Source organism: Pollicipes pollicipes, unplaced genomic scaffold (assembly GCF_011947565.3).
Source record: "Pollicipes pollicipes isolate AB1234 unplaced genomic scaffold, Ppol_2.1 Scaffold_5724;HRSCAF=6776_pilon_pilon_pilon, whole genome shotgun sequence".
Classification (NCBI taxonomy): Eukaryota; Metazoa; Arthropoda; class Thecostraca; order Pollicipedomorpha; family Pollicipedidae; genus Pollicipes; species Pollicipes pollicipes.
Window position 1 is genome coordinate 1 of NW_023596746.1, and position 18240 is coordinate 18240.

The 18240-nt window shown below is 51.2% G+C and overlaps 1 protein-coding gene across 1 annotated transcript; it reads left to right on the forward strand.

Moving 5' to 3' along the window:
* Window positions 1–2152: 2152 nt before the first annotated feature.
* On the forward strand, window positions 2153–18088 carry LOC119103488 (indole-3-acetic acid-amido synthetase GH3.15-like; the record flags this gene model as incomplete). Its single annotated transcript, XM_037227047.1, has 6 exons — window positions 2153–2478; window positions 2610–2859; window positions 3066–3232; window positions 6816–6899; window positions 15540–15709; window positions 16886–18088. Coding segments are annotated over 6 exons (2200 nt in total), but the record flags the coding sequence as incomplete, so codon positions are not given.
* Window positions 18089–18240: the final 152 nt, after the last annotated feature.

The window sequence follows — 18240 nt, forward strand, 5'->3', positions numbered from 1 at the left end:
CACTGCATGCGATGTCGTTTTACCCTCGCTTAAATACTACCACCAACCATCCGGTGGAGGTGGGATCTCGTGGTTTTGCGGTGTCATGCGCAGCGAGGAGCTCTTCATGGTGCCTGACCGAACCCACCACCCCGCCAATACGCCAGTCACCCACTTCATTCTAGCCATGTGGCTCACACGTGTGTGATGTCGGGTGTACTGGAATCCGTGCGTGCCGAGTCGTGCGCTTACCATCATTTGGCTCGTATGCTGACCAATGGGCTTCTCATGATAAATTTGGCCTTCTGAGGAAGCGTAATAGTGGCAGGCGGTGGCGCACAACACCAGCGGAAGCCGGGTAGCTACGCAAGCGCAAGCGAGGACCACAGAACCTCCCCTCCCCTACACACACACCACACGCACACGCACGCGCACACGCACGCACACACATACGCACGCACGCACGCACGCACGCACACATACACACACACACGCACACGCACACGCACACGCACGCACGCACGCACGCACGGACAGGCACACGCACACGCACAGAATGTGCTCGATGACAGCTCGCAGGCCGCAGCTGACATACGACGGAGCGGTTGCTGCGTCGATAGACAACCAAACAACGTTGAGCCCGTTCCCTTTCGGCAGCCCGCGCTGGTGCTGCTGGCTGCTGTCGCGCGATGTCATGCGGCGCGGCTGCTCCGTCGATCTGACCTGGCCGCAGGCCCTCAGGCTCTATGCGCTCAAGGTCATCCGCTCAGTGGCAAATACACTGGGCGTACCGTCAGTTTCTGGCGGACACTCGGAACTTTGAAAAGGTGAGTCATAGCAGCATGCAGGGTGTGGGCCATTTAGTAACTAAGCTAGATTGTGGGCGATATCTATAGAAAAAACATGGAAACCGAACGACAAACTGACCTTATACGATGTTTATGCGTTTTATTTATTTGCGTTACACGTCTAAACACTTTGTGTCATCGAATGTATTTGTGTAACACCAGGCTAATTAAAATTATAGCTGTTACAGACAATATGATGGTTAAATTTGAATAAAATTGGGCACGCCTGCGGTGATTATCAATCCAGCTTGACAGCTGGGAGTGTTGGTTGCCTCTCGTTGGGCTAAAACACCTATTTGCAGTGAAGTCAAGGAAAAGGGTCAAAAAACTCGAGGACAGTGGCCCCTTAACACTATTGCGCTGGTTTTGGGCAACTGTACGCGCGAACAAAGACGTCCGAAGCCATGGAGATTTGGAAACCCAAATCACGCAGTAAACCTGAGTACCCAACGTTTGGATCGACAGTAGTAGGTCAATGCCGTTCTACACAGCCGGATACGTGATGACGTCGTCGTCCGTGAGATGGAGTAATGACGGTGTCTTGCGGAAAGCCTAATGTAGCGCTTTTTTCTTGTCCTGCCGTGTGGGGCACAATGCCCTTCCATAGAAGGAAAGGAGGAAAGGGTCCAAATGAATGCCATTACGCTGTAATTTGTTATCAGTGTAACCATTGCTCGCCCTAGTGAGGAATCATTCACCTTGTCCTTTGACACGCTTACAAGTTGATGCCTGGACGCAACTGTCCTAAACTGCACCACAATCGCCACGCGTTTGGGCCCGTAACACCACGTCACTAACGGCGAAGGTTAGTTACAGTAACACGACGCGCTATAAACAGCCCAGAGCACTTACTGTAAGAAGGAACACTATAATAGCACCTACTGTAACAAGGAAGCAAAGCTGTCTGATATTCAAAAGCACCGGGTTAAGTGCCTCACTTCCATCACGCATCACTGTCTACGAATTCCACATTCCCACTTTATCTCTTATCTTTTACCGTAGTTGGATCAAAAGAGTGACTCCGATAATCGTTTTCAAGCATTATCCCATTACCAGGAAAACAGTATGTTGAACTGTTAATGACATAAGTACATACCACGCATTCAAACCTATGCGCAAAAAAGCGATTATATCGCCCATAAGCTGTTTAAAAGGCATGCTAAGATTAAAGTTCCCGTACCACCCCTTCCGCATCTAAACATAACAGATCTGTAGCCGCCACAGCAACAGCAGCCCGGTTTTGCGCCGACGTTTGTAATCATGTCCTGTGCATGCGCTGCAGGTTCAGGCAAACACTGCTGATCAGCATCGTCCGCGGTCACCAGAACACCGCTTACGGCCGCGAGCACCAGCTCGCCTCCTCGCTCGACGTGGAGTCCTTTTCGCCGCTCGCGGCCGGTCACCGAGTACGAGGACGTGAAGACCTACATCGACCGCGTGGCTGACGGCGAGACCTCGGCGCTGCTGGGCGACGGCGAAAGCATAGAGATGTTCACGATGACGTCCGGCACGACGGGCGTCCACAAGCGGTTCCCTCTAACGGCGGCGGAGGCGAAGCGCGCTGTTCGCGGCTGGATGTTCAGCCCGACGCACCTGGCGCTCTGGCGCGACGTGGCACCGTGGAATCTGCAGCGAGAGATGTTCGTGAAGGGTGACAGAGCCGCCGCCACAGGATCCCCTCGCGGTGTCCGGCCACCGAATGGGGGGCTTGAGCGACCTCCTGGCCAAGACAGTCGGCCCAATCGACCGCCCTCAGCACCCCGGTGGTCGCTCTTGGAATAGAGGGCGAGCCCGAGTCCCTCTATGTGCACGCGCTGTTTGGGCTGCGCGACCGAGACCTTAGATGTATCAACTCAATCTTCCTCTACAGCGTGCTGAGCTTGACCAAGCGGATGCAGGAGCAGCAGGCGGACCTGGTGGCCCGACTCCGGCCGTGGTCGGCTGAAGACGATCTCGCCATCCCTGCCGCCGTACGTGCGCAGCTCGAGACCCAGCTGAAGCCGCTGCCTGCGCGCGCTGACGAAGTGCAGGCGTGCGTTCGCAGGGGGACTGACCCGGCCTTCTACCGCGCCTCTGGCCGGAGCTGCGGTTCGTCATGGGCGCGTTCGCCGGGCTGACGAACGCAGCGTACCACCGTGAGATGGCGCTGTATGCTGGCAACGTGGCCGGTGATCGCGCAGGTGTACGGCTGCTCAGAGGTCGGCCTCGTGGCCGCCATCACAGACTTCCGGCGCCCAGACGCGACCTGTCTACACCCTTCTGCCTTAAAGCGGCCTTCTTCGAGTTCCTGCCGGTGGTGGACGACCGGATCCAGGAACTGGCGGAGATCGGTCGGCAGGAGCCGCTGCTGGCCGACCAGCTGCAGGAAGGCGGCGAGTACGAGCTGCTTGTCACCACCAGGGGTGGTCTGTGTCGGGTACAGACTCGGAGACGTTGTCCGCTTTGTCGGGTACTTCAACCGGACACCACAGGTGGAAATATTATATCGGTAAGTGGTGTGCGTGCGTGCGTGCGTGCGTTTTTGCGAGAGGCTCGTGGGTTCCGTCCTCAAGCGCATGTTTAAAGCATCAGCTGGCAGGTTTCAATCAAACATATTATTCCAAGGTACAGCTTTTGTATGAAGTAAAAATTGTTTCCCTTAACCCGCTTTTTACGTTTTAATTAAGGTAGCAAAATGGGTTGGTTTTTCCTTATAGTTGGATTCCTACTGGTAGAAAACAATGTGGTCAGCTGCCAACTTTTCAAGGTCACACGCTGCCACCCTTATTTCATCTGCAGCGCTGGGTACATACTGAACGCGGGCGACGAGATGGTATCAGAGAAGGTGTTCTTCGAGGCCCTGGAGGATGCGCTTGCCCTCTGGCCAGCGGACGTGCAACTCGTGGACTATACGGTCGCTCCCAGTCAGCTGCTGCCGCTCTCCAAGCATCAGCTGGCTCCCCACTTCCATCTGTTTTTGGAGCTGGACGGACCGCTGCTGTCTGACAAACAGACCAAACTGGTGAGGCCACGCAGCCAGCGGAGCTGAGCAGGCCGTTGAAGGACGTTTTAGCCATGCTACCGAATGTTCACCGATTGTTTGATCATAACTGGATCCCTGAAATGCATGATTGAGGATTGGTACCGCCTTCAGTTTTGTCCGTCCGCTAGAATAAAAAACATCTCACGCCTTTCCCCAGGTGGACGCGACGCTGCGACGGCGGCACGTGATCTACGACGACAGTCGATGGAGGGAGCGCGTATGTCCGGTTGTCGTCCGTCAGCTGCCGGCGGGCGCGTTCCGCCGCTTCCGGGACCACTTGCTGGCAACCACGACCGCCACTCCCACCCAATTCAAGATGCCCCGCGTGCTGAGAACCGTGGAGGCGGCCGAGTGGCTCCTCAAGTGTCACCCTCTGAGTGAAGCTCGCCAGTGATATCATGTGCGCATAGAGGATGACGCACCTGGACGAAAACAACAACGGATCGCAAGTCTGAGTGTTTTTTTTAATCCTCAGCAGCACCTCGACTGCCTTCGTCGACGGCGTTGTCGATACTACCGTCGTCATGACGACAGCAGAACCTGTTGGGGGCTGTCTTAAGCTGTTGCCGACTGTAGATACGGCATCTAGTATCCTGCATAGATACCACGCTTGGGTCGTGTTAAATCCACATATTGCGGGCATGAGGGCTTAACGCCAGTACAAATGAATATTTGCGACTGGCTCAGCGGGCGGCGAAGGTTTTTGTGCAAAAAGGTGCATTGGTTGAAGCTTGGACCAGTACGTTACTATAAACCATGTAAGAGGCTTGCACCCCAAAGCTAAGGTGCGCATAAAAAACATCTACCTTTGTAAACCCCAGAGGGGAGAAGTCAAAGCCATAGTGTACGTTCCGTCGAATTCGTGGATCTTAGCCCCGTGCTTTTGTGCATATTTACCTACAGCGAGTGCTTCAAGCTTTGTTAGCAATAGTTACTCAAACATTTTGACAATTGGGTAAATTTTAAACATTACAGAACACACACAGCTTTAAAAAATCTAGGATAATTACAAGGATTGCACATGCCATTAGTTCAAGCTGTTTTGGTTATATGGATATGCATATATACTTGTTGTGTGTGGATACATATGTATATACGCATATCTATGTTAGTATTATAAGCGTTAAGCAGTTTTTACTCCATCGTAAATCTACAAAACACACCCACCCACACACCCACACACCCACACCAACACCCACACCCACACCCACACCCACACCCACACACACACACCTCACGCACACACACGCACACGCATTGGAAAGGACATTACAAGTAATACTTTTAGCACCAAAATTTGTTTAACTACACTTGCAAGCAGACAAGTGACAAATGCTTGTCGGTCATGTCACCCAGGGCCAACGGAGCGAGCTGTTGGACTCAGATTTATTTTTGCACCGCTTTATTTCTTGACCCCGATGGCAAATAATTACTTGATGGTTTAACTCAACCCTACACGTAACAAGCAGGTCGACCGTGTCGTATTAGCAGGTTCCGTCACGGTCCAGTGCGGTTGGTGGGTTAGCTTTCGAGCAGGTGTTGCAGCGCGGAGCTGTGCGCTGGGACGATGCTGCTAGATGAGGACATATTTGGGAGGACAAGCACCACTGCCGATGGCTTGGCATAGAGGCGAAACACTTGATGGGGGAACGCACGATCCGGCTTGCGGTGTCACCACAGCTGGAGAGGCTTGAGTCCATCCTGAGGGGCACAGGTCCCCTCAACCGCTGCTGCCATTATGGGCGCGGTTCGAAATAGAGACAGGGCCGACAGACTGGTTCGACAGGTTCTGGCGCGGGATTTTTTGGTATAATATAAAGAGGAGGGCTTTGGCACGATATGAGCAGAATGTCCTGAGAGATTTCTCCCGTCGGAGCGGCTAGATCAAAAAGACCTTCTTCGCTTTTCAGAATAGTTTTGAGAAAACTGGCATTACCGATCCAATCGAACGCGTCTGATCTAACAATATGTAAAAAGCAGAAAAGGGAAGCGGGCTTCTATTAACGATGGTTAGTCATTCGAGACACATTGTGCCTGATTTCGATAGTTTTGATGAGCTAACATCAAAGCTCTATCTTCTATGAAACTTTGCTCAGAATAGCAGAATCCAACAATCGCTGCAGGAAAACTAAAAGCGGGGCGATCTGCATATCTACATAGCTTGCCTATAGACATCATAGACATTTCCGTCGTGGAGAGGATGCCAGTGGTGTAAAGGTTAAGTTGCGCGTCTTGGGAAAACGGAGACAGGCGACGCCATACAGCTCTCAGCAGCTAAGTGTGCTGTAAAGAGCCAGTGGGAACGACGACAGAATGCAGGGCAACATCCACAGAGGAAGATAGCTTCCCGGTGACAAAGTGAAAGTGACCGAAAAGTGAAAAGCATCTAAATGAAGTGGCTGAAATTTGGTCACTTTTCGTGAGGGAGTGAGACCCCTCAGTGAAGTGTGGTCCATCCCGTCACGAAGTCCGAAATCCACCCCTGATTGCACGGCCTTGTTAGCGGTGTTCAGCTCTCACAAAGGCTTCATGCGCATGCACAGCAGAGTCGCCACAGCGAACGCCAGCAGATTCCAGTGAGGCCTGCGCTTGCTCCAGTCACTGCGGTCACGCCAGTCAGTGGCGAGCATTTTATCTGGCATCATGCAATGGTGCGATGCCACAGATATGCTATGACGTCACGAATTGCGCCACTGCCCTGTGGTCGCTGCAGCCGCTTGAAATTCACCGCAGCCATGGCAGGACAGCATTACTTAGCCGCTGTTCATGCAACCAACTCTAAACTCAGAAATCGTTGTTCGGATTTTGTCCAAACCAACACCATTCAAAAGGGACAATGTGGTTTCATAAGCCGCTGTGGAACCGACCACCGTAACTGCGACCGCGGGCGCCGTAACTAAAGCCAGAAACCGGTTCCCGGTACCAGCTTTGCACCCGTCTCTGGTCATGCGGCTGCTCTTCTGCAGTCTGCTATACGGCGCAGAAGGCGTTCACACCATCTGGCCGCGAGATGGGGAGCGTCTGGTCCGTCCCAGCGACGCTCGTCGCCGGTGAGTTTTTTGTGAGATGGTGCTGTTGAGATGGATTTTAATTGATTGGTTTGATTTTGATTTTGTTGGGATGGTAGGAGTCACGTTGACCGGGATGCGAATTGAAACTATGGTACGTGCATTGGGACAAAATATGGGCTAATTCCAGTCGAACAGGTGTGCGCAATGCGACTAGACTGCAAAGGCAGAATGTGTACTACGTCTAGGACAATATGAGAGACATGAGGGTTGCGAAAATGATTGGAATGCGAAGGAAGCTGCGTAAATGTTCAATGCTTTAGCACTAAATAAAGAAAAGTACATAATGATTGTAATACAGCAAGCAAGAGCAAAGTTGAGTCAGCTCGATCGCCACCCGCCAGCCCCCAGCTTTTTGAAGGTGTAATTCGGTTTGAAAGCATTTGAAAGTCGGGGCGTTGAAAAATTTAACGTAGAAAGAATGGCAGTGATGTTTTTTTTCACTGCAACCTCTATAGACTTCGTTCGGTCTATCGCCAGCGCGCTTTTCAGCACCAGTCTGACCATGTGTTCTGCCTAGGTCAGTCACGTGACGATAAAATCAGGTGGGTTGTGACATGCGGCACCGGCTGACGCTGCGGCCAATATTTTTTTTTTTGTGAGCCCAATAGCTGTGAGAAAAAGCACTGCTAGACTGAATACATCACCCTGGAAAAGAACCGCGCATTTCACGTAGAAGCTCTTCAGTTTTCCAGTGCGTTTGGAGGGGGGGGGGGGGGACTTTTCCCTAATTTAGAGAGAATATGACGCAATGGACTTAAAATGCCTGATAAAAGTGTAGTCGTGGAAAGGTTAGTAACAGTGAGTGGCATGGTAAATAGTCGTGTTTCCGGAAAATATTCCACCATTTGCAACGAAATTTTGTCCAGATATTTTCCTTGCCGAATTAGTTTACTACTTGATGTTCCGTTTTGCGACAGTTGTTACTTTTCAGGGTAAAATTTGACATCAAAGGACACAAAAGCCTAAATCACTATCAATTTCCCAAAACATTGCGCATAAGCGATCCAAAAATACACCAAGTCAAAATCTAGCGTACGAGAGGTCTCCATCCCGCCAAACATTGACCTGGATTGTCAAACTGCAGGAAAACGGGCGAAAATGTCACACGTCCAATTTTACCGTGAGAAACGCACGAAACCAACATCCAAGTTCTTTATACAAAAGTTCAAGTGAAAGAAAATCGAATGGAAAAGGTGAGACGAAAACGGGCTGACAAAAAGAGTCGAACGAAATTAGTCAACATGAACAAAAAATGACAGCGTTATATGTTAAATTGGAAAACAGTCAAAAGACAAAGATCAAAAGGGATTGTAGTTGACTGGAATAAAAATATAATCGAGTTATTCAAAGGGCAAAAAGTGGAATGGGATAAGAGCCAAGAGGGATTAAAGTCGTGCGGGAGAAACGCAAAATTACCTCAATTCATAGATGATAAAGTCGAGACGTGTTTAAAGTTGAATCGGAGCAAAATCGAAAGAGAAAAGCTGACAATGGTAAAATATTGGGAAACAATTAAAAGGACAAAGATGGAATTGGTTAAGTGTCAAACCGAAAGTGCCAGCAAAAAAGATCAATATACAGTACTTCGGCACGAATAAACATTGAGTAAATAAGACTAAACAAGCTGGCAGTCGAACCTATTCACGGGGACGCCGTCCTGCAGTATTGTGCGACAGTGAAAATGCCCTATAGGTTTGTCTTGTGAAAAAGCGGTGGCAACATTATCCCTTGAACCTTGGGAGGTGAGTTCAGGGTATGTGGAACATGACGTGCTTAGTAACTACACGGATAAAAAGGCCGCCTATGATCGGAATAATTTGATCAAGTAGAGGATTTCAGATGAGAGAGTTAATGATTTGACGCCTGCCATGGAAGGGCATATTGCCGGCCGCACTCGGATGCGCCCGTCGATTCAGTGGGTTTCACTATCTCGCACCAGTAGGTTCTCTAATTTGGGCCCCGCCCTCGCTTGCCCGGCAACTACTCTTGGCAGCAGGCCAGCGTTCGAACCTTCATAACCAGAACCCTGCGGAACGTGGCCTAAGGCCATCAAGTGGTCGGTGTGCTGTGGGTATCGTGCCAGTCACTATTTATTAATGTGCATATTCCCTTTGGTCATTTTCTGGGACGGTTGTTAGCACTGCAGACACTCATGGTGGGAGCCGGCGCACAGCGACTAGGCCCACAACAAATCCCGCTTTTTCGGTAGCCCTGATGTTAGACAGACACGGGCCTAGTTCCCAATGTTGGTCCGTGCTTACCACTTCCCCTTTCTGAAATCGAAGCTTTTTCGTAAACCGCAGCCCCGGGTCACGAATCACACTGGTTGTATACAAACAGAGCTCCCTGGTCCATGGTACTCACTGGCTCTTCACAAATAAATCTATGGGTTTCCGGTCCCCACCGGTTTCTTCACAAGTACTGGAGCCGAGATCCTGGTTCCCATTGGTTTTCCATAAGCACCCAACTTTGTTTCCCTGGCTCTCATCAGTTGTTTTATAAAAGCCAGGGTCTAGTTACTGGTTCTCATTGGTGTTTTGTCCCCATCGGTGAGTTGTTTCCAACTTGTTATTCCTGTCAGCTATAATCTCTTCCAGCTTTTTTGTCGTCGCAATTCAACTTTCATCACTGCTTAATGCCCACTCATATTCTCGTTAATTTTTGTTATTCGACCCCTTTTCCATCCTTCTTTTATCACTGCCTATGATTATCCCTTTTGATCCTTTGGCATTCGACCTTTCCCCAATTGAGCCCTGGTTTCTGTTTACTTTTATCGGCGTCTAATTTTTGCCGTCTGACTTTGTCCATTATGGAGAAATGAATATAAGTTATGCTCTTCTTCCGAACACCGAAACAAAAGGCGGCTGGTTTTCAAACTTCAGAGTGAGCAACATTTTACCTTCAACCGTTGGCGACCTTCAAGGTCAAATTCAATGTCAAAGATCGGAAAAACCAAAACAGTTAAGTGATGAAATTTGCAGAAAAAGGCCTGTTGCCACCTATCCCGTGTCGAGTGGTAGGATAGGCCAAGTTTTTATCGAAACAACGTTTGATGTTCAAAGATATTTCAGACTACAAAAGGAGGGAAGTGCAAACTGTAGGACTTGGGTGTAAGGACAAAACCTATCCGTATTCGTTGCTAAAACGGCGTCACGAAGCACTTAGTACAAGACTAAATCAGAACCTTGACTGTTAACGCGACGGCTGATGACCTCCAGGGTGAACGTCAAGGATCTTTGCCAGTCAACGTCGTTTCCAAGGTAGAATGACGGGGAGCTGTTAACCTCGTAGCTTACAGATTGTATAAAGTTAACTGCTTTAACAAGTTGGCCGCTGTTAACTGCGGTAGAAAGCAAACAAAAGTACAAACCAGGTTTTCTTGGTGGTCAGATGCCAGGTAAAACTGGCCGGAAACGCCAGAACGCCAGGGTTTTTTATATTCGCAGTCAATACAGCTCTCACGAGATAGCCTGCGTCAAGCTCCAAGGTAAATGGGCTTTAATTGTAACAGCAGAAAACTTTGAAGGTCAACTTAAGGGGTAGGTTGACAAAATGCAAGATGGTATAGATTGGTGGCTGGTGAGCTATCGGTAAAATGATACGCAAACAATTTTTTTTCTTTTGATACCGGCTTTGCTTATTCGTACCAGCAGGTTTTACCAGCATGTTCTGACGCTTGCCGTCATTCGCCGTTTAGTTTCACTTTGAAGGTAAACGGCTACCGAACCAAGAGGGAGTGTCATGACGTAAGTCGTTACAGCCTGTCCTGTGATCTTCTCTTTGTCGACAAATGCAGGTATGGTTTTGCATTGCAGCCCTTTACGACGTTTTGCACTAAAACGCCTTTTGAGCTTTAAGTTGTCTCTGCAGACTAGTTGCCATATGCGATGAAAACTTAGCTCATGTTTTTTTTTCGTTCGGGTAGGCTGGGCTGAGATGCGCGGTCGTGCGTCGCATGAGGAACCTGGTCCTTGCCGCAAATGATGCAAAGGGTTTTTAAGAAGTGTAGACTTTGCTTGTGCACTTGAGGGAGATAATTTGTCACACGCTGCGTGGTTCCATAGTCATGTTCGGAGTGGCCAAATCACTGCACCGATAGAACTGCATGGCGATAGGCAAAGCAGGCGAACCTTCCCTTGCGTATCCCACACGTATCTCGGACGACAAGTCAGAGCGACTGAACGTGAGCAGGACGCTGTTGGTTTGCCATTAAATGTCCTCCCGTTTCGACAAGGATACTGCAAGCGGCGATCACACCAAACTCCGACAGTTCCTCGACTTTTTCGCCCGCGTTGACGTCGCGCAGATCAAAACGGTTAGCACGCTTCTGGACAAATGTTTGGTGTTGTGCGGTGTCGTTGACATTGGCACGGATCAGTTTATGCTTGCCAGCTTTGTCTCGAACGCTATACGTAAATTCATTTGCTTTCGTGGCCTGCCTCGCCTTCAAATCACTAGCAGACTGAAATATTTTTCGTTCTATCCTGCAGGTTGTCACACTTTTGCGAACATATCGCAACCACTTCATCTTTGAAACAGTGACAGAAAGGCCCGCCTAATCTCATCATTTCCAAAGATGAGGATCCGTAGAGCGTGGAGATCAAAATCTTCTCTGCACCCTGGGGTTATTGAGGCCTGACCTCCTTTCGGGGACAGAGTGTTTTCAGAGTGAGAAGATGCCATACAAGATGGTTTTTATTTCAGAAACAGAGCTCCCCAGCCACCATGGAGCCCAACTGGGGGACACATTCCCCCCTCGGGAGGTGGTCAACGCCAGGGTTACCCCGGCGCTACACGGGGTCGATGACGCCCCCCACACGGCCAGATGTAACCGTGTTGACCGTCCCCGTTCTGGCCGTGGCTCGGCACTGCCGCCCCTTGACCACTTAAGCCGTTTCTGTATGGATCTCTACGCCACCCCCCCCCCCCCTCCGTGTCCCCGTATATTCTTGCCAAAGTAAAATATTGGGACGCGCCGTGACTGACCCACGCGACGCGCTCCTCAGCCACCAGAATTCGATTAATCGGGGGTCGCTGGCGAGCGGGCACGGCAACCCCGATAAAACGGGGATGAGGAGTGGTGAGGGGATGGGATGCCGGAATGCTGGTAATGGAAAAGGAGCGGCGGGGGGGGGGGGAGGGACACGGTGCAGTAGATCACGTACCGACAAGGTTGCTTGGCAATGAAATGAACAGCTTGCGCTGCCCACTCGTTACAGGCGCTAGACCAGAGGAGCGCCCCTGCGTGGATTGTAGTGGATGGATTGTAGTGTAACCTCCGCAATGCTGTGCACTCCAAAGGCTCACGGTAAATTTATTTGAGATGCAGAAATGATACAATTTTCGTCGCCCATGCTACATGCGTGGCATAAGCACACCACGGGCCATGGGGTTGGTTTAAATCTGCTTTCCAGTAGTTCGCTCTAGGATAACCTTGACGATACGCATACCGCTGCCCCTTTAACGGGGGTCGAGCCGCGCAGCGACGGCCGCGAAGAGTGATGAGCGCGGAACGCCCCCGAGCAGTGCGGCTTGGCTATAGTCAGGATTGAGAAGGGACAAAAACGGCCACAGACGCGCTCTTATGCAGATAAATTTTTGATAGGTAACGCGGCTCAAAGGCACGGTTTTGTTCTCTTTTACCAGAAAACTATCTGCTCGTTTGTTTGTTTTACAGTCTCACGACCGCTTCGAATAGGTAGGGGCACTGCCGTAGAGAGAATCGATACGTAGTCGACCATCGATCAAATTAATACTCTTTACAGGTTCACCGGCGTACACCTATCGTTATAAAGGTCATACGATATACAATTTTCGAGAGGTTCACACAATCTTTACCACCTTCAGGTACTTCAGAAATATGGGCCGACGGTCAAATGCGAGACCCAAAAAAGGCCGCATGACATGCTGACATGCTGACAAGTGGCTGTACAAAGTCGCAACTCCAGGTCTCTGCAGTCGCGACTCGTTGAGCAGAAGTGCATGCTCTTGACTTCGGCGGTAAAAATTGGAACGTTTCCCTAGACTTCACACAGTTATCCGAATGAGACATAACTGAAGCTGTCTCTCTGCGGATGCCGCCGTCAATGCCGTTCACCAGATGGCAAAGTCATGCACAAATAGTGACCGACTATTGGTGGGTTGCAGAGTATTGGCGATATCGTCAATCACCGGTGCAAACACAGCTACGCTAAGGACGCTCCCTTGGGGAACACCATTCTACTGTTCATAACGGTCTGACAGCGTTCCATCCAGTCGAACAAGGAAATATCAGCGATGTACAAAGTGTTCAATAAACAATGTCATGAAGTCTCGAAGTTTACACTTGTGTTCGTTGTCAGTAACGTCACGGCGTCAGTTGATATCATAAGCATTCCCAAGGTCGAGGAAGATGGCTATCACATGACGTTCTAGTTTAAAAGCATGTCGTGTAGCTGCATGTAAGATCGATAAATGGTCAACAGCACGTCGGTTGTCTTGAAATCCACATTGCAGCTTAGACAGACAGCCGTGAACTCCAAGGTATCATACGAGATGATCATGTACCATCCTTTCTATTCTCCATAGGGATGAAGTCAGCGTAACTGGACGACAGTGCATTAGGTCGGAAACATTTTCTGGATATTTGTATCGGGTCTATAATGAAATCCCGCCAGGACTCTGAGAAGTCTTCATACAACCACATGTAGTTGAAAAGTCCAAGGAGAGCATCTAGAGACGTCTTTTTAGGTAATTTGGCGTATGATTGTGAACTCACCCCGACCAAGGAACACACCCCTTGCCTTCCTAACAGCACTACGGAGCTCCATAATAGCGAATGGTCAGTTGTGCTCATAAATTTCTGAGCCAGGAATACTAAAATTGATTGACGTCGATTCAGTCTGTTCCCTGTCTGTTCCATGCTGGCACCTAACTGCAAAAGCCAGGTCTATTTTGTTAGATACTTCCTGGGTATTCAGCACCGGAATTGCAACAGGAACGCGCCGACCGGAGATGCAGCTAGCTCGCTGCCACACACGACCACTGGGTGGGGTGTAGCGACTTAAGTCATTCAGATGTTCCGTCCATTAGGCACGTTTGGCCCCGCGTGTGATGCGTTGGCCAATTATCTTGCCTTTTTAAAAAGTGACCAAACTGTCGCTGCAGATCACTAAAAAACATTTAACGTCCGCTGTCGCTTAAAAATTGCCGCCACACAGTCCCCCCACCACCAGTGGACAGGGATCCTACGTGGCTCAGGTGATTGTTCTCTTCTGACGGGTGTACACTAGATCTCACAAGCCCTAGATGGCAGGATTTTCAAGTAGGATAAATATTCAAGTACGAATAGAGATCCCGAGAAGCCCACAGAGAGGGCAAAAAGGCATCAAGTCGTCGAATAGGCCGGTCAGGCCGGTCAGTACGAGTGTCCAGAGTGCACCAGCGGTGGAGACTGTGGAGCGTAAACAGCCCACACCGCACGCTCACTGTCTGCCGACGGGCTCCACCGTCCTAGCAGGTGCACTGTCTACCTCCAGGCCTCTGAGGGACGCGCCCCAGGGCCGATATGTAGCGGGTCTTAATCAGTGCAACTTTCCGATTGCGCGTGATCCCTACCAATTTTGGCGTACCAGGGAATTCAGCACGTTTAAAGTTTTCGCTGCATGCGGTGTCGTTTTAGCCTCGCTTATATACTACCACCAACCATCTGGTGGAGGTGGGATCCCGTGGTTAGTTGCGGATAACCATCCGCAGCGAGGAGCTCTTCATGGTGCCTGACCGAACCCACCACCCCGCAAATACGCCAGTCACCCACTCCATTCTAGCCCTGTGGCTCACACGTGTGTTGATGTCGAGTGTACCGGAATCCGTGCGTGCCGAGTCGTACGCTTACCATCATCTGGCTCGTAAGCTGACCAATGGGCTTCTCATGATAAATTTGTCCTTGCGAGGAGGCGTAATAGTGGCAGCCGGCGGCGCACAACACCAGCGGAAGCCGGGTAGCTACGCAGCGCAAGCACTGACCACAGAACCTCCCCTCCCCTACAAACACACACACACACACACACACACACACACACACACACACAACACACACACACACACACACACACACACACACACACACACACACACACACACACACACACACCACACACACACACACACACACACACACACACACACACACACACACACACACACACACACACACACACACACACACACACACACACACACACACACACACACACACACACACACACACACACACACACACACACACACACACACACACACACACACACACACACACACACACACACACACACACACACACACACACACACACACACGCACGCACGCACGCACGCACGCACGCACGCACGCACGCACGCACGCACGCAACGCACGCACGCACGCACGCACGCACGCACGCACGCACGCACGCACGCACGCACGCACGCACGCACGCACGCACGCACGCACGCACGCACGCACGCACGCACAGGATTTCGATTACAGGGCAGGTTTTGGATGTGCACGATGACACAGCTTGCAGGCCGCAGCTAACATACGACAGCGCGGTGCTGCGTCAATAGTCAACCAAACAACGTTGAGCCCGTTCTCTTTCGGCAGCCCCGCTGCTGGTGCTGCTGGCTGCTGTCGCCGATGTCATGCGGCGCGGCTGCTCCGCCGATCTGACCTGGCCGCAGGCCCTCAGGCTGCATGCGCTCAAGGTCATTCACTCACTGCAAATACACTGGGCGTACCGTCAGTTTCTGGCGGACACTCGGAACTTCGAAAAGGTGAGTCATAGCAGCATGCGCCATTTAGGGTGTGCGCCATTTAGTATCTAAACTTGCTTTGGGGACCATAACTGTAGAAAAAGATGCAAACTGAACGACAAACTGACCCTATACGATGTTCATGCGTTTTAGTTCTCTGCGTTTTACGTCCAGACACTTTGTGTCATCGAATGCATTTGGGTTGCACCAGGCTAATTAAATCATAGCTGTTACAAGACAATATGGATGATTGAATTGCAATAAAATTGGGCCACGCAGCGGTGATTATCAATCCAGCTTGGCAGCTGGGAGTGTTGGTTTCCTCTCATTGGGCTAAAACACCCTGTTGCCGTGAAGTCAAGGAAAAGGGTCACAAAACTCGACCAGTGGCACCCGTAGCCATACCGCGTTGGTTTTGGGCAACTGTAAGCGCAGACAAAGACGTCCAAAACCCATCGAGGTTTGGAAACCGAAAACATCGAGTAAACCAGAATACCCAACGTTTGGCACGACAGTAGTAGAGCAATGCCGTTCTACACAGCCGGATGCGTGATGACGTCGTCGCCCGTGAGATAGAGTAATGACGGTGTCTTGCGGCAAGCATGATGGAGCGCCTTTTTTGTCCTGCCGTGTGGGGCACAATGATCTGTCATGGAAGGGAAAGGAAGAAAAACTCCAAATAAATGTCACTACGCTGTAATTTTGTTATCAGTGTACCCTTTGCTCGCCTTGGTGAGGAATCATTCACCTTGTCCGTTGAAATGCCTACAAGTTGTAGGCATTTCTGGGCGCAACAAATACCTGGGCGCAACTGTCTAAACTGCACCACAATCGCCACGCGTCTGGTCTCCTAACACCACGTCACTAACGGCGAAGGAAGATGGGTGCAAGATGTCTTATCTTGCACCGCAGTTGGATCAGAACGGTGACTCCCAATTATCGTTTTCAAGCATGATCCTATTACCAGGAAAACGATATATTTAAGTATTAATGACCTAAGTAAATACCGCTCATTCAAACCTATACGTGAGAAAACCGAATTCTTTCGTCAATAAGCTGTTAAAAGGCATGCCAAGATTAAAGCTGCCGAACTATCCTTCCGTACCTAAAACATAACAAATCCGTTACTGTCATAGCAACAGCAGACCTGTTTTGCGCCGACAGCGTTTGTAATCGTGTGATGTGCATGCGCTGCAGGTTCAGGAAACACTGCTGATCAGCATCGTCCGCGGTCACCAGAACACCGCTTATGGCCGTGAGCACCAGTTCGCCTCCTCGCTCGACGTGGAGTCCTTCCGCCGCTCGCGGCCGGTCACCGAGTACGAGGACGTGAAGGCCTACATCGACCGCGTGGCCGACGGCGAGACCTCGGCGCTGCTGGGCGACGGCGAGAGTATAGAGATGTTCACGATAACGTCCGGCACGACGGGCGTCCACAAGCGATTCCCTCTGACGGCGGCGGAGGCGAAGCGCGCTGTTCGCTGTTGGATGTTCAGCCCGACGCACCTGGCGCTCTGGCGCGACGTGGCGCCGTGGAGCCTGCAGCGCGAGATGCTCGTGACGATAGCGCGGCCAGCGCGGCTGCAGCATCCGATCACGGCGTCCGGTCACCGACAGGACGGCGTCGGTACTCTTGTAGCCAAAGCGATCAGCCCTATCGATCGCTTCAGCACTCCGCTGGCGGCGTTTGGCATCGAGAGCGAGCCCGAGTCGCTGTACGTGCACGCGCTGTTTGGGCTGCGCGACCGAGACCTCAGATGCATCAACTCAATCTTCCTCTACAGCGCACTGAGCCTGACGAAGCGAATGCATGAGCAGCAGGCTGACCTGGTGGCCGACCTCCGCCGTGGTCGGCTGAAGGACGATCTCGCCATCCCTGTCGCCGTACGTGCGCAGCTCGAGACCCAGCTGAAGCCGCTGCCTGCGCGCGCCGACGAAGTGCAGCAGGCGTTCGCAGGGGGACTGACCGGCCTTCTACCGCGCCTCTGGCCGGAGCTGCGGTTCGTCATGGGCGCGTTCGCCGGGCTGACGAACGCAGCTTATCACCGTGAGATGGCGCTGTACGCTGGCAACGTGCCGGTGATCGCGCAGGTGTACGGCTGCACAGAGGTCGGCCTCGTGGCCGCCATCACAGATTTCCGGCGCCCCGAGCGACCCGTCTACACCCTTATGCCTAAAGCGGCCTTCTTCGAGTTCCTGCCGGTGGTGGACGACCGGATCCAGGAACTGGCGGAGATCGGTCGGCAGGAGCCGCTGCTGGCCGACCAGCTGCAGGAAGGCGGCGAGTACGAGCTGCTTGTCACCACCAGGGGTGGTTTGTGTCGCTACAGACTCGGAGACGTTGTCCGCTTCGCCGGGTACTTCAACCGCACACCACAGGTGGAAATATTATACCGGTGAGTGGTGTGCGTGCGTGCGTGCGTGCGTTTTTGCGAGAGGCTCTTGGCTTCCGTCTTCAAGTGCATCCTTAAAGCACCAGCTGGCAGGTTTCGAGAAAGAATATTCTTCCGAGGTACAGCTTTTGTATGAAGTAAAAACTGTTTCCCTTAAAC